This window comes from Balaenoptera musculus, chromosome 8 (assembly GCF_009873245.2).
Source record: "Balaenoptera musculus isolate JJ_BM4_2016_0621 chromosome 8, mBalMus1.pri.v3, whole genome shotgun sequence".
NCBI lineage: Eukaryota > Metazoa > Chordata > Mammalia > Artiodactyla > Balaenopteridae > Balaenoptera > Balaenoptera musculus.
In genome coordinates, this window is record NC_045792.1 from 22,581,890 (window position 1) to 22,603,016 (window position 21,127).

The window sequence follows — 21,127 nt, forward strand, 5'->3', positions numbered from 1 at the left end:
TCCTTTCTCTTCTTTCCAGCCCCAAATCAAGTCTTATTCCCAGATTGCACAAGGAGGCAGTTGGCCTGATTATCTGATTAAAATAATCAGATAGAAATGAATCTTAATTTCTGTCTAAAAGACGTACTTAATTTCTGTCCAAAAGAAGGAGATTGTTAGCTCTAGTGGGTCTCTATGTGTATTTTTTGGTTCTTAAGTAAGTAGCTTTTCATCAGATTCCTAAAGGAACCCATTCACAGAGCAATTAAAACACATTAATCTAATTGGAAAAAGGGTATATAGGAACTATTTTTGACTGGGGTACATATGTGGGCTCCTGGTTAACTTAGATGAACCCTCATATACTACTCCCAGCAATCATCAGTCTTATAACCACCTCACCCCAACCCCGGCCCCAATTTCCTTCTCACGTTTACAAACAACATAACTCACAGTAGAATAAGGTATTGCTTAGGAAGAGTGAAGGGCAGAAGAACAGTGAGCAGGTGGAGGTCCCAAGAGTCAGACGATCTTACACAAAGAATATAAAATAAATTAAAATAAAAACATAAAATTAATGAAATAAAAGGTATACATATACAAATATATATTAATTTTAATTTAAAAATTTTAAACTACAGAAGAGTTGCAAGAACAATACAATGAACTACCATATACCCTTTACCTAGATTTATCAATTTAACATTTTGCCACATTTGCCTTATCTATCTTTCCTAAACCATTTGAGAGCAGGCCCCATATATCAAAACTTTTATCCCTAAATACTTCAGTGTGTATCTCTTAATAAGTGTACTCTTTTTCATAACAACAGCACAAGCATAAAATTCAAAAAGCTTAACATTTAAATAATACTATTGGGACTTCTCTGGTGGCGCAGTGGTTAAGAATCCGCCTGCCAATGCAGGGGACACGGGTTCGAGCCCCGGTCCGCGAAGATCCCACATGCCGCGGAGCATCTAGGCCCGTGTGCCACAGCTGCTGAGCCTGCGCTCTGGAGCCCGCAAGCCACAACTACTGAAGCCCACGCACCTAGAGCCCGTGCTCGGCAACAAGAGAAGCCACCACAATGAGAAGCCCGAGCACCGCAACAAAGAGTAGACTCCACAAGAGTAGACCCCGCTCACTGCAACTAGAGAAAGCCCACGCGCAGCAACGAAGACCCAACGCAGCCAAAAATAAATAAAATAAAATCAATTAAAAAAAAAAAAGAGGGCTTCCCTGGTGGTGCAGTGGTTGAGAATCCGCCTGCCAATGCAGGGGACACGGGTTTGAGCCCTGGTCTAGGAGGATCCCACATGCCGCGGAGCAACTGGGCCCATGAGCCACAACTACTGAGCCTGTGCGTCTGGAGCCTGTGTTCCACAACAAGAGAGGCCACGATAGTGAGAGGCCCGCGCGCCGCGATGAAGAGTGGCCCCTGCTTGCCGCAACTGGAGAAAGCCCTTGCACAGAAACAAAGATCCTACACAGCCAAAAATAAATAAATTAAATAAATAAATTGAAAAAAAAATCTTAAAAAAAAAAAAGAGGTGCTGAATCATTAAAAAAAAAAACAAATCCGCCTGCCAATGCAGGGGACACGAGTTCGAGCACTGGTCCAGGAAGATCCCACATGTGGTGGAGCAACTAAGCCTGTGCACCACAACTACTGAAGCCCATGCGCCTAGAGCCCGTGCTCCGCAACAAGAGAAGCCACCACAATGAGAAGCCTGCACACAGCAAGGAAGAGTAGCCCCCCCCCCCCCACCCAGCTCACTGCAACTAAAGAAAGCCCACGAGCAGTAATGAAGACTCAACGCAGCCAAAAATAAACAAATAAATTTATATAAATAAATAAATAATATTATCCAGTATGCAATCCATAGGCAAATTATCCAATATGCAATCCATAGGCAAATTTAATAGAAAATATTCCTTTCTAGAACTTTTCTCCCCATCCAGGGTCACATATTGCCTTTGGTGACATGTCTCTTTAATCTCTTAAATCTAGAACAGTTCCACAGTCTTTCAGGACACTGATCCAGACCAGTGGTTGGATAGAATGTTTCTCAAGTTGCATTTTTTTCTGATTGTTTCTTTGTGATTAGATTCAGAAGATGTATTTTTGACAGGAATACTACAAAAGAGACACTGTATACTTCTCAGTACCTTACATCAGGAGGTACATCATGTCATTTTGTCCCATAATTGGTGACATTAACTTTGACCATTTAGTTATGGTGGTGTCTGTCAGATTTCTCCACCGTGAAAGTACTGTTTTTATCCCTTTGTAATGAATAAGAAATTTGAGGATACTTTGAGATTGTGTAAACATCCTTTTCCCCAGCAAAATTTCACCCAATGATTTTTAACATCTATTGATAATTCTATCTGAGTCAATTACTACTATAATGGTTGCAAAATGGTGATTTCCTAATTTCGTCATTTCTTCTATGTATATTAGTTGACATTCCACTATCAAGAATTGTCATTTCTCCCCCCCCCCATACTTATTTAACATTGTAAGAATAAGTAAGCACCCGTGGATTCTTTTTTTTAAATTCATTGTTATAATCCATTTCCATCATTATTCATTCGTGATGCTCAAATTGTCCCAGATGGGTAAGTGGAGGTACCTTCAAACTGGCTCCTGTTTCCTTTTGACACGTCCTCATCATTCTTTGAAAATCTTGCTTTATGGGACAAGATTTTCAAGGACATTTTATACTTTCCCTCCCTCTGTCTGGGAATCAGCCATTTCTCCAGAGTCTGGTTCCTTTTATTGGAGACTGGCATTTAGAAACCAAGGTCTAAGGACACATAATATGTTTCAAAATATTAAAATAACGCTGTATCTGTTTCCTTGGGTCACCATATGGAAGATTGGTGTGGTGATATGCAATCCTGACTCTAGCGTTACCTGTGTGACCTTGGCAATTCCCTGCATTCCCTGGGGGTTGATCCCTCATCTGAAAAGAAATTGGATTAAATAAGTATTTCTTAACCTTTTCGCGGTCACCAACACGTTTGAGAACCTTATAAAAGCTATAGTCCCATCTCCCCAGAGGCAAGCCCAAAGAGGCAAAAAATTGCACACATTTTAGGGGGTTCGGTTTCCAAAGCCCATTTGAGGCTTCAGATCCCTGGATTAGGTGATCTCCAAGGTCTCTTCAACGCTGACATTCTGTGAGTCTACAAGCGCCCGCGATGCTCTCAGAATGATTTCTAAGAGACATCAAATTTGGAGGGATTTATATAGAAACAGATGAAAAAGGATACAAAGAAAGGAGCCTGTGAGCAATGCATTGCTCAGCCACAGTTCTTTGCCCTTTCCAAATTTAGGATGCACAGTAGTCATAGGTGAGAGGTTTTGGCGGGAAGGTCCCCGGGTGGGCGGAGAACACCGGGGCGGGGGAAGGAGACCCGAGCCGGACCCAGGTCTCTGCAGACCTCCGCTCCGCCCACCAGGGCTCGCTCTTGCCCTTCGGCTAGGTGGCCGAGGATCTGGGCGGGCCGGGCTGCTATCCCGCCCCTGGCAGCGGCGAGGCGGCGGGGAGCATGGAGGGCGCCGGAGCCCGGAAGAAACGCGCCGTCCACGCCCCGCCCATCTGCCCTCCCTCACACCCGCCCGCCCGCGGACGTCCGCGGTGCTCCGGTCGCCATGGTGACCAATCGAGGCCTGGTCCCGCCCCCGCCCCTCTTCCCCGGCCCCCTGACGTCGGCGCACGTCAGCGGCGGCGCGCGCCTGGCTGGGCCCTGCGGAGCGGGAGGGACTGAGCGAAGGAGTGAGCGGAGCGGCCGTCGCCCGAGCGGAGCTGAGCAGCCAGCCCGCCTGCCCGCCGCCCTCCAGCCCGCGCTCCAGTCCGCAGTGTCTAGCAGCGGGGCCCAGCATGGTCATGGCGGATGGCCCGAGGCACTTGCAGCGCGGGCCGGTCCGGGTGGGGTTCTACGAAATCGAGGGCACGCTGGGCAAAGGCAACTTCGCCGTGGTGAAGCTGGGGCGACACCGGATCACCAGGACGGAGGTGCGGCCCGGGGCTCGGCGGGAGCGTCCGAGGCGAGGGTTCTGGAGAGGAGCTTGACCGAGAGGGGCGGCCGCAGCGGGGGCCTGGGGAGATCCGAGAGGCCGGGTCACTAGCTGAGGCGAGAGGGCCTGGGAGTATGAGGACCCAGGAGGTCCACGGGTCGGTGAGCGCCGCAGCGACCGGGGCCGCGTCACCCGGACCCCAGTGTCTTCCGATTGGAAGCCCGACCAGCAGGGGCTTTGCCTTTCCTAGGCCACCACGGTGGCCACACGGAATTTCACCCAGAGCCTCCCACCCGAGCTGTGACCTGGTCTGTGGCCTCCGCTCTGGAGCCCAAGTTCCGCGTCTTCCCTGCTTTCAGCTGGGGGTGGGGTGGGAGGGGAAGTCTCCGTGCTCCTGGGCTGCGCGGTGAGAGACGTCGCCAGCCCCGAGGAGGGGACCGCCTGTGCTCGGACTCCCCGGACTGGGCTTCGCGCGGCTCCCGGGACCCCGGCGCCCCTCCCCCGCGCGAGGAAGGGGCCACTGGCCGGGAATGCCCGGGCCGCCACTGTCCATCTTCTCTCTCTCTCTTTTTGCCAGACAGTATCTCTGACTTAGTGTCAGGCTAGTTTGATCTCGTGCCTGAGGCATTTCCACCTATTACTCCAGACAATAGAGCTGGTTAAAATGGTCATCTCTGCATTTGCACAGTTGGTGGGTTGGTCTTTCTTATCCTAGGTTATCCCTTTACCAGGTGTGTATTCTGGCTGTGAATACGCGTTCCTTAAGCCGCAGCATATTCTGCCTCTCTACTCATAAAGCCCTCGACTGCTTCCTGACGGTGAAGCTAGCATCCCCCCCTCCATTGCACATTCTAATGCACCGCACATATTTTCTCGCAAGTCTCTGTTCTTACCTAACCCGCCCCCCCTTCCTTTCACCGCTTCGAGCTGCTCTCCTCAGGGTCTCTATTTTAAGACGTGCAAATTAAATACTTTAGAAAAACGGTAGAAACAAAACCGTTCTTTAGAATAAAACCTTGTGTTTTTGACGTACTCTGCTGTGCCTCATTGTAGTTGTTCTGGAGTTTCACCCTTTTTCAGTTTTTTTCTTCCAGTTTTCATCCTATGCAGTGTTTCCCCTTATTAGTGCGAAATGTACCAGAGTTTGGATATGAAATAACATAGGATTCTTTTTCAGAATGGCTGTGTAAGGTATAGGACATTTGAAAACTAGAGGGATTTTTGTAGCTGTTGTTCTTAGAAGTTTTGCTTAATGTGAAGAATTCCATTTCCAAAAAGAAGCGGCAGATGTCATTGTGTCATCCTCCCCTGCTTATCCTGAGGCAGTCGAAATCCGACTTATTTTTTTAGCATCAGGACCAAGATCACAAATTTTCCTCTCACAAATTTACCAGAGCTAGAAATTTAGGTTAAGTTTGTAATGATAAATAATGTGACTATAGTGAGATTACTTAATCTGATCCCAGCATTTTTAAAAACGAAGAAAGAAGTTAATTCCATTCCTCCAAAGAACCATGGCCCAATGCCATGCTATTTGCCCTTTAATTACATGAAAAGAAGGCATTTGTAATGTGTATTTTCATATGGGTCCTTGCTTAATGACTCTAAAAATCAAACAAATTTCACAAAGGACTTCTACAGAACTTTTGAACTAGATTGTTAGGTGGTTGAATTCCAAACCCATCAGCACATAACATTTTTTTCTCATCAGCTCTTATCAGTATTAATTGAAAGATTTAATTGTCAGCTGTTACTTATTAGGTCAAATTTAGGTAATATAGTGTCTATTTAAGAACTGCTTAAGAGGAGCTGATAAGTGACTGACACTTTTTCTTGAGGTTGTCCTTTCAAACCGTAACTTTTAAACTGATATATCTTGTAGGGCTAGGGGGCAGTGTGGAGTAGTATCATGGTTTGGCTATCAGTGAGATCAACGCATTTGTAATTGAAGGCACAGGTCAGATCGTGAAAGAGCACTCAGATCCTGAATTGTGTGCATAGTATATTTGTGTAAAATGATTTAAGGTAAAAGCTAAATTTCTAGTCCCTAGAACCCATCTATCGTTGCTTTTCTAAAGAAAGTGTTCTTAACATTTAAAAAGAAATAGTGTGAATTTAAGATGGGTGAGTATGAGTGTTGTGGTAATTTAGTGTAACTGGAGATATTAAAGATGAGAGGGGTGAGGGAGATAGCAAGGCATTAATGAAGAGAAAAGTTCCTGTACATGTCAAATTTTATAAAGTTGCTCTGTGAACTTTTGTGGTAATTTTCGTTAAGAATTGTTTAGCACAGATGCAATTGTTTCTTACTGTAGTTTGCTATTTGTTAATGAGGATTTTTAAAGCAGTATTTGTTATCTTTATTCACTGGGTAAATATTTGTATCTTTAATAAATACAACAACTACCTCAAATACTGTAAGTAAGATAGATACTGGAAACTTTAAAGTGTTATTTAACATTATTTGAGGTTCTCATTACAGTACATACAGTAATTATAGTGAGAACAATTAATATGGCATAAAGAACAATATCAATAAAATATCATGATTATACTTACTGCTTAGAAAAATTTCTTCAATATAGTATGCACTAACATCAATATTAGTTTGTGTGTTTTAAAATGTAAGGGTCTTTTTTCCCAAGTTTGAACTCCAGGCAAATTTTAGGGTTTAGTTTAAACAGCTAAGTGATGAACAGTTGGACCCTTTTATTTTTAATTGGTTCTCCGTCTCTTATTCTGTATCACTCAAAAATGACGTATTTTCACAGAGCTTGGGAGATGCAATACTGCCTTTTAGGTGGAAAAAAAAATCAGTATACAAAAGAGATCTTCATTTTGGTCTAATCTATCAAATAGCTTAACATTGTTTAAGAAATATAATTACATCATCATCTGAAGCAGTGTTCTCATGTTAGATCTCTATGTAAATTTTACACACAAAGGGGAAGGCAGGTGGTGGTAGAATCCAGCTTCTTAATATAATACTTCATAAAAGCTTTGTAGTATTGGTTTGTGATTTATGAATTAGAGTAGCTAATTTTATAAAATTAACATAATGGAAAAAGAATTATAGCATTTAGACTGTTAAACTATTTTAGGCAGTAGTGGTTGCTAGTTTGCTATGCTGTGAGAGTCCTTGAGAAGTGCATTTTATTAATACTGCACTAGTAAAGAACTTTTTCCCTCTAACTAAGCATATGACTAGTTTTTTGTTGTTGTTTTTTTGTCCGTTAAGTAAAATTTCAGAAAAGTCATTTGTGCCCTTAAACTTTTTTGTCTCTATAAAAGAAACATAGTCTTGCTGTAGAAAATATCAAGAAGAGTATAGTGCACAAAAAAGTACGTGTGTAATTCCTCCCTCAGTGGAAATAAATCATTCTTAACATTATGGCATATTTCCCTCCAGTCTTTCTTTTTTTTTTTAATGCTTTTTTTTCCCCATAGATGAGATCACATGGTAGATACACTTATATAAATTGTATCTTCTTTTTCCACTTATCATAGCCTAAACATTTTGCTTATTATATATAACTTTATTAAACATTTTTAATAGCTGCATAGTGTTCTACCTTGTAGATGAATCCTATTTTACTTAACAATTTTCTTATTTAACATTATGCAGTTTCAAGTTTTCACTTACAATAAATAATTTGCAGCGAATAAATTTTATGTATATAACTCTGTATCTGCATTTTCAATTATTTTAGCGGGGAGGGATTGGAGGTAAATTCCTAGAAGGGAAATTACCAAGTAAGAAGGTATTGTTTTTACATTAAAGAAATAGTGTATTTTTATTATCAAATCTATCATGTTTATTATTGAACATTTTTTAAAGTGAAGATAAATGAAAAGAATTAACTATAATATCACCACCCAGAGATAACCATCATTAGTTATTTTCAGACCTTTTCTGTGATAGATAATTGAGTTTTCCTCAATACCATACCTCTTGTGTTGCTTGGCTAAAGAGCATATAAATGTGTGGTCCATGGAATCTTAAAGATATTTCACACAGGTTCTGAAAATTATTTTATTAAAATGGCATGTAGGTATTACTTATAATTAAGAAAATCTGGAATATAAAGCATAGCAAGGGACTTTCAAAAACTGCTTTTTTCACTGAAAATCATTCTGTGTGCATTTGGGCGCTTTTATATTCAGGCATAATTCGTAAACTAACTACTACCTTAAAATGTAAGCATTTTTAAAGCTTTCCAAATAGTTAAGTACAAAGTTGCATTTTTAGAGCAAAGGTAGAAACAAGAGAAGGGCATATTACACCCTGATTATGGTATTTCTTGAAGAAGAGAACTCAGTTTTTTAATACATTTGAATTTTATATTTTGCTTTAAAATTTTAAGACTCCTCTCTGTAGTCTTGGTGTTAATCTTGTTCTGTAAAATATTCCAGATGTCAAGAAGCAGCTGTACTATGTGCTACAGGAGGAATTGTTACCAAATAAATTAACCAGTAATGTTTGTATCTAGGCCTATGAATGATCTTTAACTGTGTGTTGAAATAAAAATTAGATTTTTCATGGAACATATATGCTTTGCTAGAAATTTTTCTTTAGTTTCTTGGCACTCCAGACAAGTAAAATTTGACAAGTTTATTCTGCTACATATTGTTCAGAATGATCTGTTCTTTGGGAAGAGGGGGAGACAAACATGCAAAAATAAGAGTTGTATAAATTTTTATATTCTGTAGAAATGCTTAACAGAGTTTCATGCATTCTGCTTTTAATTCCACTGGGAAATTCTGTCCCAGTCATCAGGCAATTAAGAAACCATTTATTTGGAAATAACTGAAACTGGCCTCGATTCCTGGATTCACATGATGATATTTGATTTATGGCCCACTGCTGAGGGCAGATTCATTTCCTTGGAGCCAAATGGATTCCAGAAATTCATTAAGATATCTTTCTTTCCTCTTTAGTGTACCTAATACCTCTTCTACCTTCCACCTCCATATTTTTAAAATATGTCATTTATGTAAAAGTTCCTTTATACAAGACATTTGTGGAGAATGCTTTCCCACCCTTCAAAGAGAAGCAGTCCATATATCCAGTTTGAGTTTATTGGAAGCATGAAAGACAGTTACATTTGGGAATTTCATCAGAAACATTTCATTTTAAAAAACATTTTAAAAATACTTTAAACAGGTTAACATGTGAACCTTGGATGAATTAAACTGAAAATTTGTTTTTTCTTCTTTAAAGTAAACATAGTATTTATGTGTTTTTACCCCAATTACAAAAGATATGCATGTTCTTTGTAGACATTGTTGAAAAACTTGAAGAAGAAAATAAACATTCTTATTTTAATTCCACCATCCAGACCAAGAGACAACCACTGTTAATATTTGGTTCATATCCTCTTAGCTATTCACATATATATGTATATAATAAAGTTGATGTCATCTATACATATAATCTGTGTTTTTTACTAAATCTGTTATTAACATTTCCCCAAGTTTAAAAAAATAATGTCTAAAGCATGGTTAAATAGTATTCTTGCATATGACTCTGTGTATTTCATTTAATCAATTTCCTGTTATTGAACATTTAGATTATTTTTCTCTCTTGCTGTTTCTCTTTCTAAAATAATATTTCAGAGCGCATTCCTGTATCTACATCTTTGTGCATCTATCTGATTATTTCCTCAGGATAATCCCATAGCAGTGGAATTCTTGGGTCAGGGAGTATGTCCTTACATCCATATCTGATGGCATAAGATGCCAAATTACCTCCAAAAAAGGAGTACCTAATAATTTTTGTCAGGAAGAATGCATATTATTTAAATCTTTCCCAGTTTGATAGGGGAAAAACAATATTTTTATTTGAATTTGCATTTCTTTGATTTACTTTGATTACACAGCTTTATAAGATGACTGTTTACATTTCTTTTGTGAATTGCTTTTTGTCTTTTGGCCAGTTTTTTTAATTGAGTTATCTTTTGTTGATTTATTTAAGTACTTTTTAAGATAGATTATTTTTAATCACTTCTTTTGTAGTCTTAAAAATTCTCTGTTCAATTTTTATGGATCTAAAAGTTTAGTGACATTTACCTTCCCTGCAATCTCTTTTCCTTACCCACCATTATAAAAGTCAGATTAAATTTTAATGAGGAGTTATTTTATTGTATAAATTCTTACATTTTAAAAGTCAAATTTTAAACTGGAAAAAATGTTGAATTTATTTATTCTTAAAGGATAACTGGAGAACTCCATGTCAGTTTTATTACTGACTTTACTGCTTTCAGAAACCCTTTCATTTGTAGACTAGTCAATCACAATCACTATTCAATCAAACAATAGGCTGGTATGTTCTGATTCTACCTATGATTTCATGTCTAAGCTTGAAAAGTGCGTTCATTTTTTTAATTTCAGAGGTCTAATTATATGGTAAGGATTTTGCTACTTGGTACTTCAGAAGGACAGTGTAGAATTAGTGTATTAGTAGTAAATAGCACTGAAACACATATTACCTGAGACAGCAAACATATGTTAATCCCTTTGGATTTTTCACTAGAAGGATAGCTCTTATTGTGTAACTTCCTTATAAAGTCCCCCAAAGCCAGTTTTGTGTGTGGTTTCTTTAAATGCATGAGATTAATATTTCTTTTATGAGAAGTGAAATAATTTTTTCTAAAAGTATCAAGAAGTGTACCATTACCATTAAATTACATTTTGAAAATTGAAAAAATCCCTTTTATCCATCAGCTTAACACTATTTCATTTCTGCTCTTACGTTTAATTCTTTGTCTTCCTTGCAAATTTGTATTTTACATAGTTGTTACTTTTGCATTTTTTTTTTTGTACTTAACATTGTTGGAAACATTTCTATGTATACAGTCTTCATAATTAATATTTAAATCTTATTGAATAATATAATCATTTTATAGAGAACTTAGAAAAATAATAAAATGAAAATGACTAATGTTTCACAGATGGAGAAGTTAGCATATATAATAAATATAACTCCATTTCGCTTTCCTTTTTCTTTTCTTATTAGAAAAGTAGTTCATGCTCATTGAAGAAAAATTGCACTGAAAAGTAAATCAGGAAAATAAAATAATTCATGATTTTTTTTCACCCACCAATAACATTTTTGTCATATTTATACCTAGTTTTTATTGGTCTTTTTCTATATATACCTTGTGTTGAGACTGCAATGATATCCTGATTTTTTAATTTAATATTTTAGTCTCATCATTTCTCCATATTATTAAAAGGAACTATTTTAATAGCTGTATAACAGTCATAATATAAACCTACCATAAATCATGTACTTATTTCCCAATTATTGTTTCTATTTTTTATATTATAAACAATACTCGAGTATATTTACACACAAATCTCCATCATCATTTCAGATTATTTTCTACAAATAAATGCTCAGAAATAGAAGCCTTAGGCTAAATGGGATGGATGATTTTTAAGGTTCTTGCTAAAGATTGCCAAATCACCTTCCAGAAAAATTATAACCTATTTTATATTCCTACTAACAATATATAAAAGTGGCCATCTTGTTGAATTTTAGCTCACAAGGGTGTTTACTTTTTCATCTTTATGAGTATAATTTGAAAAAGTATTTTTGAGATATAATTGACATATAACATTACATTAGATATATATACATTTTCCTATTTATGAGGTTGAATATCCAGTGTTGCTACTTTACATGGGATTTAGTTTGATGGTAATTATCCTAGTTTATCCAATACGCTCTCCAAAGTTGTATAGGAAACCTTCCTTTTGTGTCCTAGCAGAAGAAATATTAATTTTTTATCACCGCATAAATTCATTGAAGGTTTTTTTAAGATATTGTATGCATAATTGGGAATTAGAGAGTTGAATAATTTAGATGAGCAACACCAAAAAAGGATCCTTTGATTTGGAGTCCCTTGCTTGACTTTGTTGTACCCATGAGATTTTGTCCTTGGTACTATGTTCGGAACTAAGTAGAGAAGGGATGCAGAGAGGAAGTTCCCAGAAATCTAAGTTCATAGTTATCTTTAAAATGAACTAGTGGAACACAACTCTTTTGTAAATTCAGAATTTCGTACACCATTGGGGAAATCCCCCAATGCAGATTTTTGTTGTTGTTGTTCATTAAATTTATTTTCCAAAATGTGTTCTCTTTGTTCTCACAGACCTATTAAGTTCCTTGAAGGTAGGAATCAGATATTGTTCATTTTTGTATCCTGGGCATAATTCTGGGCATACAACAGGTGCTCAGTAAATGTGAATAATAGGCTCATTGAAGAGTGAAAAGATGGAACTTGAAGTTAGAAGGCCTGTGGGTTTTTTCCCATTAATTCACTTGAGCTTTAGAACCTTTGTAGATTATGTAACATCTTTTGAACCTCAGTTTCATCATCTCACGAGTGTACTGCTTGTTCCATTTACTTCAAAAAATTGAGATATAAATGAGATAAAATATGTGAAAGTATCTTGTTAAATTAAAAAGTGCTGTACAGTTGTGAAAGTCATCATCATATTTCTGGGAAGTACTTGGTAAAGAGTCCCATTGTTAAGAAATTACCTGGAAGAGTATAGCAGAGACGATTAGCTGATCACCAAAAATCCACTCTTTCCTCTTCTTCCTGGACCTACAGCTCAAATATTTCTTGGCCTCCCTTACATTTAGGTATGGTCATATGACTAAGTTTTAACTATTGTGTGCCACTTCCAGGACTGGCCCATAAAAACCTCTCAGGAGGGCTCCTCCAAGCTTTTTTCTCCTTCTGTCTGACTGGAATGGGGACAACCTTCAGGGTTGTCTATCCTTTTTTTTCTTTGGCCATGCACTGCGTGGCTTGTGGGATCTTAGTTCCCCGACCAGGGATTGAACCCGGGCCCCCTGAAGTGAAAGCACAGAGTCCTAGCCACAGGACCGCCTGGGAATTCCCAGGACTGTCTATCCTTTACCCTTTACCACCTTTATTTAACCCTTTAAAGGTAATAAAGACTCCTTGTATACCTCGTATGCCTGCATGGAAGAGGGCTACCTGCTAACTTCTTTACCCGTCCAGTTTTGCTGCATGAACAATAAACTTCCGTTGTGTTCAAATCAGTATACGTTTTGGGGTCTACTTGTTATAGCAGTTAGACTAGCCCTAACTATTACAAGGAGCATGCTAACACACAATCTACTTTTTCATAATCCTCTGAAAGCAGCCTTACAAACAAGGGGTAACAGTGTGAAGATATAAATATATAGCCTTGTGGTCCACATACATACAGTCTGTGACCCAAGATAAAATTGAGGAGAGAATTATATTTTGTCATTAGAGAATTTTTTGGCTGAGAACAGTTAAATAATGAAGTTTATAACTCAATAAAATTTAATTAGATAACATATATTTTTCACTTTTTCATTATTTGAGGCCCAGATTCCAAAAGAGTATCAAAGAGGAGAAATCTCTTGGTAATACCTCGCTTTAATTGGTATTTAGTATTTAAACTTTTTCTTTAACATTAAATATGATGCTCAAGATATATATAATAAAAAATTTTCTTAATGACAATAAGCATGCTGAGATTTTTTTAAACCATGATTCCTTTCTATTTATTTATTTTTTCTATTTATTAGATAATTGTGACCCATTTCATTATAAAAGCTTTTTGTTGGGAGGGACTACTGGTATGTAGATGCACTTCAGAAATTGTAGGGCAAGAAATTTTCTTCAAAATATGCATGTCTATGAAACTCCATGTTACCTTCCTAAGGAATGTTGAGGAAATTAGAATATATACTTATCTTTTTATCTGGCAGCTTTTACCCAAAGTTACCCAAAATAACTGATAATCCTCTATTCTATCATACTGTAGTTGGGCAGGGCGGTCACCTTACATGTATTGGTTTGAGGTGGTTCAATAATGTGCCTACTAGCAAGTACAATATTAATCGGTCACTCCTCTAGCAGTCAAAGTTTAGCACTTTTTATTTTCTAGAATATTTTGATATAGGAATAAATAAAATACCACCAAACATAATGAAAATAGCTATCACAAAACCTGCAAACTTTACTGCCTAGAGAAGGAGCTACCCCCTTTCTTCTTAGGCAATAAACTTAATTTTACCTGTCATGTTTAGTAATCTCATTTCCTTTGGGAAGCTTGAGTTCTTCTATGAGTTACAATTAATTCAAATTAGGAAACAAGCTATGGACAGCAAAATAGAAATAGAGAAAGGTAAGAAGTAAACCTTACAGTAGAACTTTAAGAGATAACAGGAAAGGACAGAGCAACTGTAAGGAAAGAAGAAAAAACATATTAACAGGAGCCTAAGGGAATTAAGTGAGTTGACAGGTTGAGTCCTACTTTCTTGGTTACCTTTTAGGAGTATTGAACTATTATACTACATACAATAATTGATATAAAAAATTACCCTGAAACAAAAACATAAGACCAAATTATGTTCAGAATGCGTTTGGGTAGAATGTGAAGTACATTTCAGAGTTTCTTCAGAACTTACTAAAGTTTGGGTGGTTCCCAGTTATCTGAAAGTTTTATCTGAGTCCGAATGGCTTATTTCCTAACCAAACGCCAAATACTAATTTTAAAAAATTAGTTCTTTTTGGTTCCATGAAGAAAGTACGCGATTGTTGATTTCTGACTACCTAGTTAGTTATTCACCTTCAGATGCATTTCCTTCAAATTGTTAACTTTTGAGTGGTTTGGGTTCCTATCTAGTTATGACAGGAAGAGGCCACATTTTTTGAAATCAAATTCCTTTAAGGAAGTAAAAATTTAGTGTGATTACTAACATTTGAGTTTTTGCACTTGATTTTTAAAACAAAATTTAATCCAATTGGTATCTTTTCATGTAGATGAGTTTTAATTATTTACATTTAGTTTTTTTCCAGAAAGGTATATCTCTATGCTTTGGAACCTATCACTTGCTTTTCTAGAACAATTGTATTTCAGTATAAAAGGAACTATACTTGGCTGATCATTTGTTTATAGGTACTTTGCAGTGGGACGATAACTAATTGAAACTGCTGAGATTTTATTTCTTCGGTTTTTAAATGGAATAAGGAGTTATAGTTGTACTGAAAGAGAAGTATGTTTCATTAAGGTAACTTTGCAGGGTTATTCTTCAGAGCACGTTAAAGACACTCCCAAACAATCTGCCACAGTGCCTTATACATGGTAGATGTTTAAGAAATACTTGTTGAATGATGAATGAATGAGCATTGAATTTAAGCTAGTTATCGTCACAGGGACCTACAGGCGAAGTCTTAGATGTCATTTTTTTAAAAGATTCTTAACTGGAAATGTTAACCATTGTATACTAATTGTATTTATTTATGTCTGGGATGCAGGTGGCGATAAAAATAATAGATAAATCTCAGCTGGATGCAGTGAACCTTGAGAAAATCTACCGAGAAGTACAAATAATGAAAATGTTAGACCACCCTCACATAATCAAACTTTATCAGGTATGACTTAGCTTTACACCTCTCCATGCTTTTCGCATTCAATACTCTATTTTACATCATCATTTTTCTCTTTTATGTTAGTTTTTTCAGTCTGTAAAATAACTATATGCTTTTATTCATCTGAATACATCCATTTTTCTATATTTAAATTAAAAATTAGGAAATAAAAAACTACTAGCGGCTTAATTTTAAGTTGTCTCTCAGACTGTAAGTTATTTGCTTACAAAGTTTGTAGTTGTGCGTTTATGATAACATGCTTAAACCTGCTGGGTCTTGGTGGTGGTACCATTAATGAGGATATGGCAGTTCTGCTTACTTAAAAAATATATTGTTTATGTTTTATGAAATACAAAGGCTAAAATAGTATATTACTTAGTGGCATACTTTATAATACCTAGAGCCAAATGTTTATTTTTGGATGGTTCTTTTATCAGATAAAGTAAATAAGTCATTTTTTTAAAAATTAACTTTATTAAGATACAGTTTTTGTAAAATAAGCTGCACCTCTTTCAAGTGTAAAGCCATGGGGTATTTTTGTTGTTTTTTTAAATTTATTTATTTTATTTATTTTATTTTTGGCTGCGTTGGGTCTTCATTGCTGCACGTGGGCTTTCTCTAGCTGTGGTGAGCGGGGTCTACTCTTCATTGCGGTGAGCAGGCTTCTCATTGCGGTGGCTTCTCTTGTTGCGGAGCATGGGCTCTAGGTGCACAGGCTTCAGTAGTTGTAGCACACGGGGCTCAGTAGTTGTGGCTTGCAGGCCCTAGAGCGCAGGCTCAGTAGTTGTGGTGCACAGTCTTAGTTGCTCCACGGCATGTGGGATCTTCCCGGACCAGGGCTCGAACCCTTGTCCCCCGCATTGGCGGGCGGATTCTTAACCACTGCGCCACCAGGGAAACCCAAGCCATGTTTTTGTAAAAGGAAAATTTTTCTCAGATTTTTGAAGAGTAATTTATGTTTAAGAATGATAATGTAGTACAAAACCCTTTTTTATATTTCTATTCATTAATATTTAGAATTTTTATATTGGAAAACTGTTTTTAAGCTAAAATGTTACAGTACGCTAGTCTATGACTTTGATCTCCAAAGTATGATGTGTGTACCTAGTGGTGTGCTGGGCTCAGCCTGTACTTGCTTGTGAGAGCTGATTGTTAAATTTTCAGAAGTTTTGTGAGCCAGGTAACACCATGTTAGTGTCAATAGCTCAAAATCAGCGATGATAGGAGTATTTTTACACCACAGAAATTGGTTTACAAGTCAGGCTCTTTTTTTTTTTTCCTCAGAGAGCTAGTGCTAGCACACTACTCTGTGCACTCAAATTGGTTAGCACAAGTGTCCCTTGGGGTATAATAAGAAAATATTAGAACTTCTAATTCGGTTTATCTTTTATATTTATCTTATTGTGTGCCTCTTATAATATATATAATATATTTATAAAATGGCACAAGTATGTAATTTGTCTCTCTGTGTGTATATATTCATAAATATATATACATATATGTGTATATATACATTTACCTGTATACATACATACATGTATATATTTGGCTAAATAACTTTATCAATAGAGATCTACAATGTAAACCATGTGGAGACCATTGGAGAGCATTACTGTTAGTTGAGAATGAGAGACTATGGTGTGCCACTCAAAACAATTCCTAAAACTGCAGAGGGCCTCTTAGAGCAAAGTTATATCAGAGTGTTTCTCCCTTTAGGCTTTTTTTTTTTTTTCCCTAAAGAGGATACTTATAAGAAACTAGTCACATCCTTAGAAGTCTGATGACCCATAACTCAAACTGAGGTTAAAACTACCATGATTCTTCAACTATACTTCAATTAAAAAACAAAACAAACAAACCAAAAAACTACCATGATTCACATGATAATTCTGTCTTTATATGAACTCCAATAATCAGTTAAATTAACTTAACTGTTGGACTTGTTTAGACCCAAATTGTAGGTAGCTCTTAGTTTTCAGACCTGTTTTAGGAATAGTCCTAAACTTAAATGTTAGAGCAAAATTAGTTTTTAGCCTTTCAGTAGATAGCAGTTAAATATTACATTGTTAGCATGTGCCAGTATGTATGTTCCTTTCTGAATTTAGAAAAACTGATTTAAATAAAAGTGTATAGCAGTGGAGCTATGAAGAAGCTTTTGAACAATGTTTTAAAATAACAGTACTTTGTAAAAATATGAAAGTATAGTAGGAGGACTACCACATTGTGCCAGATTAGCTAGGTTACAGGCCAGATTAACTGAGCTCTATTATAGAAGCTCTACCATATAACACAGCTAGAAAAGTCAGTGAGGAGGTAAAAAGTTGACCTTCAAAATTCCTGTTACCTATATTACTATTTTTCAAACTTGAATATGCATTAGAGTCACCTGAAGATTTTGTTAAAATGAACATTCTTTGTCAGTCGGTCTGGCATGGGCTCTGAGATTTTGCATTTCTAACAGATGCCTGGGCAGTGCTGCTGGTCTGTGGACCACATTTGGAAGATGAAGGGTCTAGATTTTTCACAAAAGTATTAGCATAAGGATATTGTCAGTCTTGTCAACTTCACCAGCTTCTGAATTATTCATAACTTGATACTTTTATTAGTAGTTTTAATTTAGGTAACTCCATGGAATGTTGCAATCTTTTCCTGTGAGACTAATGTGGAATTATTTATCAATAGGTAATGGAGACCAAAAGCATGTTGTACCTTGTGACAGAATATGCCAAAAATGGAGAAATTTTTGGTAAGCACATTTCTTTCCATTTTTTTTTTTAAATTTGAAAATGTCAGTAAGCTTTATGAATAGAGTATCTTCTATTAATTCTCCTGCTTGTTTAAAGTTGCTAACGTGAATTAGAAATTTTTAAGCATTGGAATATAATAAAATATCCAGTAAGCTAAAAATATGGATTATAATTTAGTCTCTTGTATTTATGATATTAAAGCTATTGCTTAATTCTCTCATCTGTGTTAAACAGATTGGAGAATCAAAGGGGGAAACTTTCAGTCATATTGCAAAGGAGATTTTCTTTCATTTATCTTCCTTTTTACCTTTCTTTCCAGGGTAAAGATAGTCAGATATTTATTGAGCTTGTACTATGTCTCAGACATTGTACTAGGTGTAGGGGATACAGTGGTGACCTAAATAACACAGTCCCTGCTATTGTGGATCTTATAGTTTAGTAAGCTGTTAACTTTAACTGTAAGACCTCTGGGAAGTCACTAAACCTCTCTGGGACTCAGTTCCTTTGTCTCTAATAAAAAAATATTTGATTAATTGGTTTCTATGATCCATTCTAACCGTTAAAAAAATTATAACTGTTTTATTGGTTCTAGCTTTCATCTATTTTATTTTTACTTTATGGAGCAAGAACACTGTAGGTAGTCTAAATATTTTGTTTTTTAACCTAAATTTAGTCCGAAATTGTTTTTTAAACAGCTTTATTGAAGAATTCACATACAGTAAATTACACACATTTAATGTGTACAATTTAGTAAGTTTTCACACGCAGATGTGTGAAAGAAACCACCACCACAGAAGTTTCTTTGTGACCCTTTGTAATCTTTCTTGCCCCACCTCACCACCAGGCAAGTACTGATTTGTTTTCTGTCACTATAGATTAGTTTATGTCTTCTACAGTTTTATTATATAAAGATGTTTATATAGTCTGTACCGTTTCTTTGTCTGGCTTCTTTCTCTCAGTATAATTATTTTACGATTCATCCATTTTGTTGCACGTAATAACATATCGTTTCATTTTACTGTAAGTAGTATCCAATTTTGTAAATATACCCCAAGTTGCTTATCCATTCATGTATGGATACACATTTGGGTTGGTTTCAGTTTTTGGCTGTTACACATGAATTGCTATGAACATTCATGTACAAGTCTTTAACTTACAGTCTACCTTCAAGTAATATTCACCACTTCACATAGAGTGTAAGAACCTGGCAATAATATACTTCTATTTAACCCTTCCTCGCCTTTATTTCCTTGTCATACATTTTATTTATACCTATTTTATAAAACACAAAATACAGTCTCATTATTTTTGTTTAAAAAGTCAATTATGTTTTAAAGAGATTTCAATATTTTTAAAAATCTTATACATTTACTAGTGGAGTTACCATTGCCACATCTCTGTATGTAGATGCATGTTTTCATCTTCATTCCTTTATGTGGATACATATTTTTATCTGGCATCATTTTTCTTCTGCCTGAAGGACTTTATTTAGCATTTCTTGCAGTGCAGGTCTGTTGGCGATGAAATCTTTCAGCTCTTGTATGTCTAAAATAATCCTTATTTTGTCTATTTTTGAATGATATTCGTACTGGGTATGTAATTCTAGGTTGACTTTTTTCCTTTCAGTGCTTTAAAGATATTGCTCCACTGTCTTCTCATTTGCATTATTTCTGACAAGAAATCTGCCGTCATCTTTTTCCTTTATTCTTCTGTATATAATGTGCCTTTTTTTCCTCTGGCTGCTTTCAGGATTTTCTGTTTACCACTGGTTTTAACAATTTCATTATGATGTGCCTTTGTGTGGTTTTCTTCATGATTCTTATTGTTGGTGTTCACTGAGCTCCTTGAATCTGTGAATGTTAAGTTTCCATCAAATTCAGAAAATTTCCAGCCATTATTTTTCTGGCCTCTTCGTCAAAGACTCCAATTGCACATATATTAGGCTGTTTGAAATCCTCCCAGTGCTCACTGACTCCAATTTTGAAAATTCCTCTTTCTGTCTGTATTTCATTTTGGATAGTTGCTATTTCTATGTCTTCAAGCTATTTAAATTCTTTAGCTATTTGTTTCAACTAAAAGGCTTCTTAACGGAAGTTTTAATAGAATGGTGTGGGCTTTGAAGCCAAAAAGATCTGGTTTGCAATGCTGGCTACACCATATTAATTGTCTTTTAAGAAATCTTTATTGAAAACTGACTATATGTCCCACACTGTTCTGTGTGGGAAGAGTACCACAATGAAGAAAACAGACGAAAATTCCTTTTCTCAGGAACCTTGCCTTTCAGTGTGGGGAGAGATACAATAGGCAAAATAAGTAAACTGTATAGTATACTAGATGATGGTACATGCTATAGAAATAAAGCAAGGAAGGGGGCATGTGGAGTGGGAGAGTTGATTGCAGTATGAGATAGAGTGGTCAGGGAAGGCCTCGCTGACATTTGAACAGAGACTAGAAAGCACAGCCATACAGGTATGGGGAAGAGAGGGTGGCCCAAGAAGAGGGAAGAGTAAATGCAAAGGCCCTGAGGCAGCAGTGTGCTTGGTGTGTTCAAGCAACAGCAGGGAGTCCAGTGTAGGTGGAGAGAAGCAAGCAAGAGGGAAGAGCAAGAACTAGCAAGGAGGAATAGTAGAAAGGTCAGACGAGGTCAGAAAAGTAAATGGGAGGCAGGAGTGGGGCAGATTTGGGGGCTTTGTAGACCATGTAAGGACTTTGGCTCTTACCTTGAATAGAATTAGGGAACCATTAGAGAGGTGTTTGAGCAAAGAAGTGATTGTATCTAAGCTAACATTTTAAAAGCATCGCTGGCTGCTGTGTTGAGAATAGATTGTAGTGAGCAAGAATGGAAACAGGAGACCAGGTAGGAGACCAGTAGTCCCAAGTGAGAGATGATTATGGCTCAGGCCAGGGTAGCAGTAGTGTACATGGTG

General features: G+C 36.8%; 1 protein-coding gene across 5 annotated transcripts in view; it reads left to right on the top strand.

Moving 5' to 3' along the window:
• The first annotated feature begins 3,712 nt into the window (after nucleotides 1–3,712).
• The window catches only part of SIK2 (salt inducible kinase 2), a 135,185-nt gene continuing 117,770 nt past the window's right edge, over nucleotides 3,713–21,127 (top strand). For all 5 annotated transcript variants that reach the window (XM_036862029.1, XM_036862026.1, XM_036862027.1 and 2 more), the window contains exons 1-3: nucleotides 3,713–4,004; nucleotides 15,340–15,456; nucleotides 18,136–18,199. In XM_036862029.1, the coding sequence (XP_036717924.1) occupies nucleotides 3,870–4,004; nucleotides 15,340–15,456; nucleotides 18,136–18,199 (316 nt within the window). In that variant the 5' untranslated portion in view covers nucleotides 3,713–3,869. The remainder of the gene's footprint in view (nucleotides 4,005–15,339; nucleotides 15,457–18,135; nucleotides 18,200–21,127) is intronic.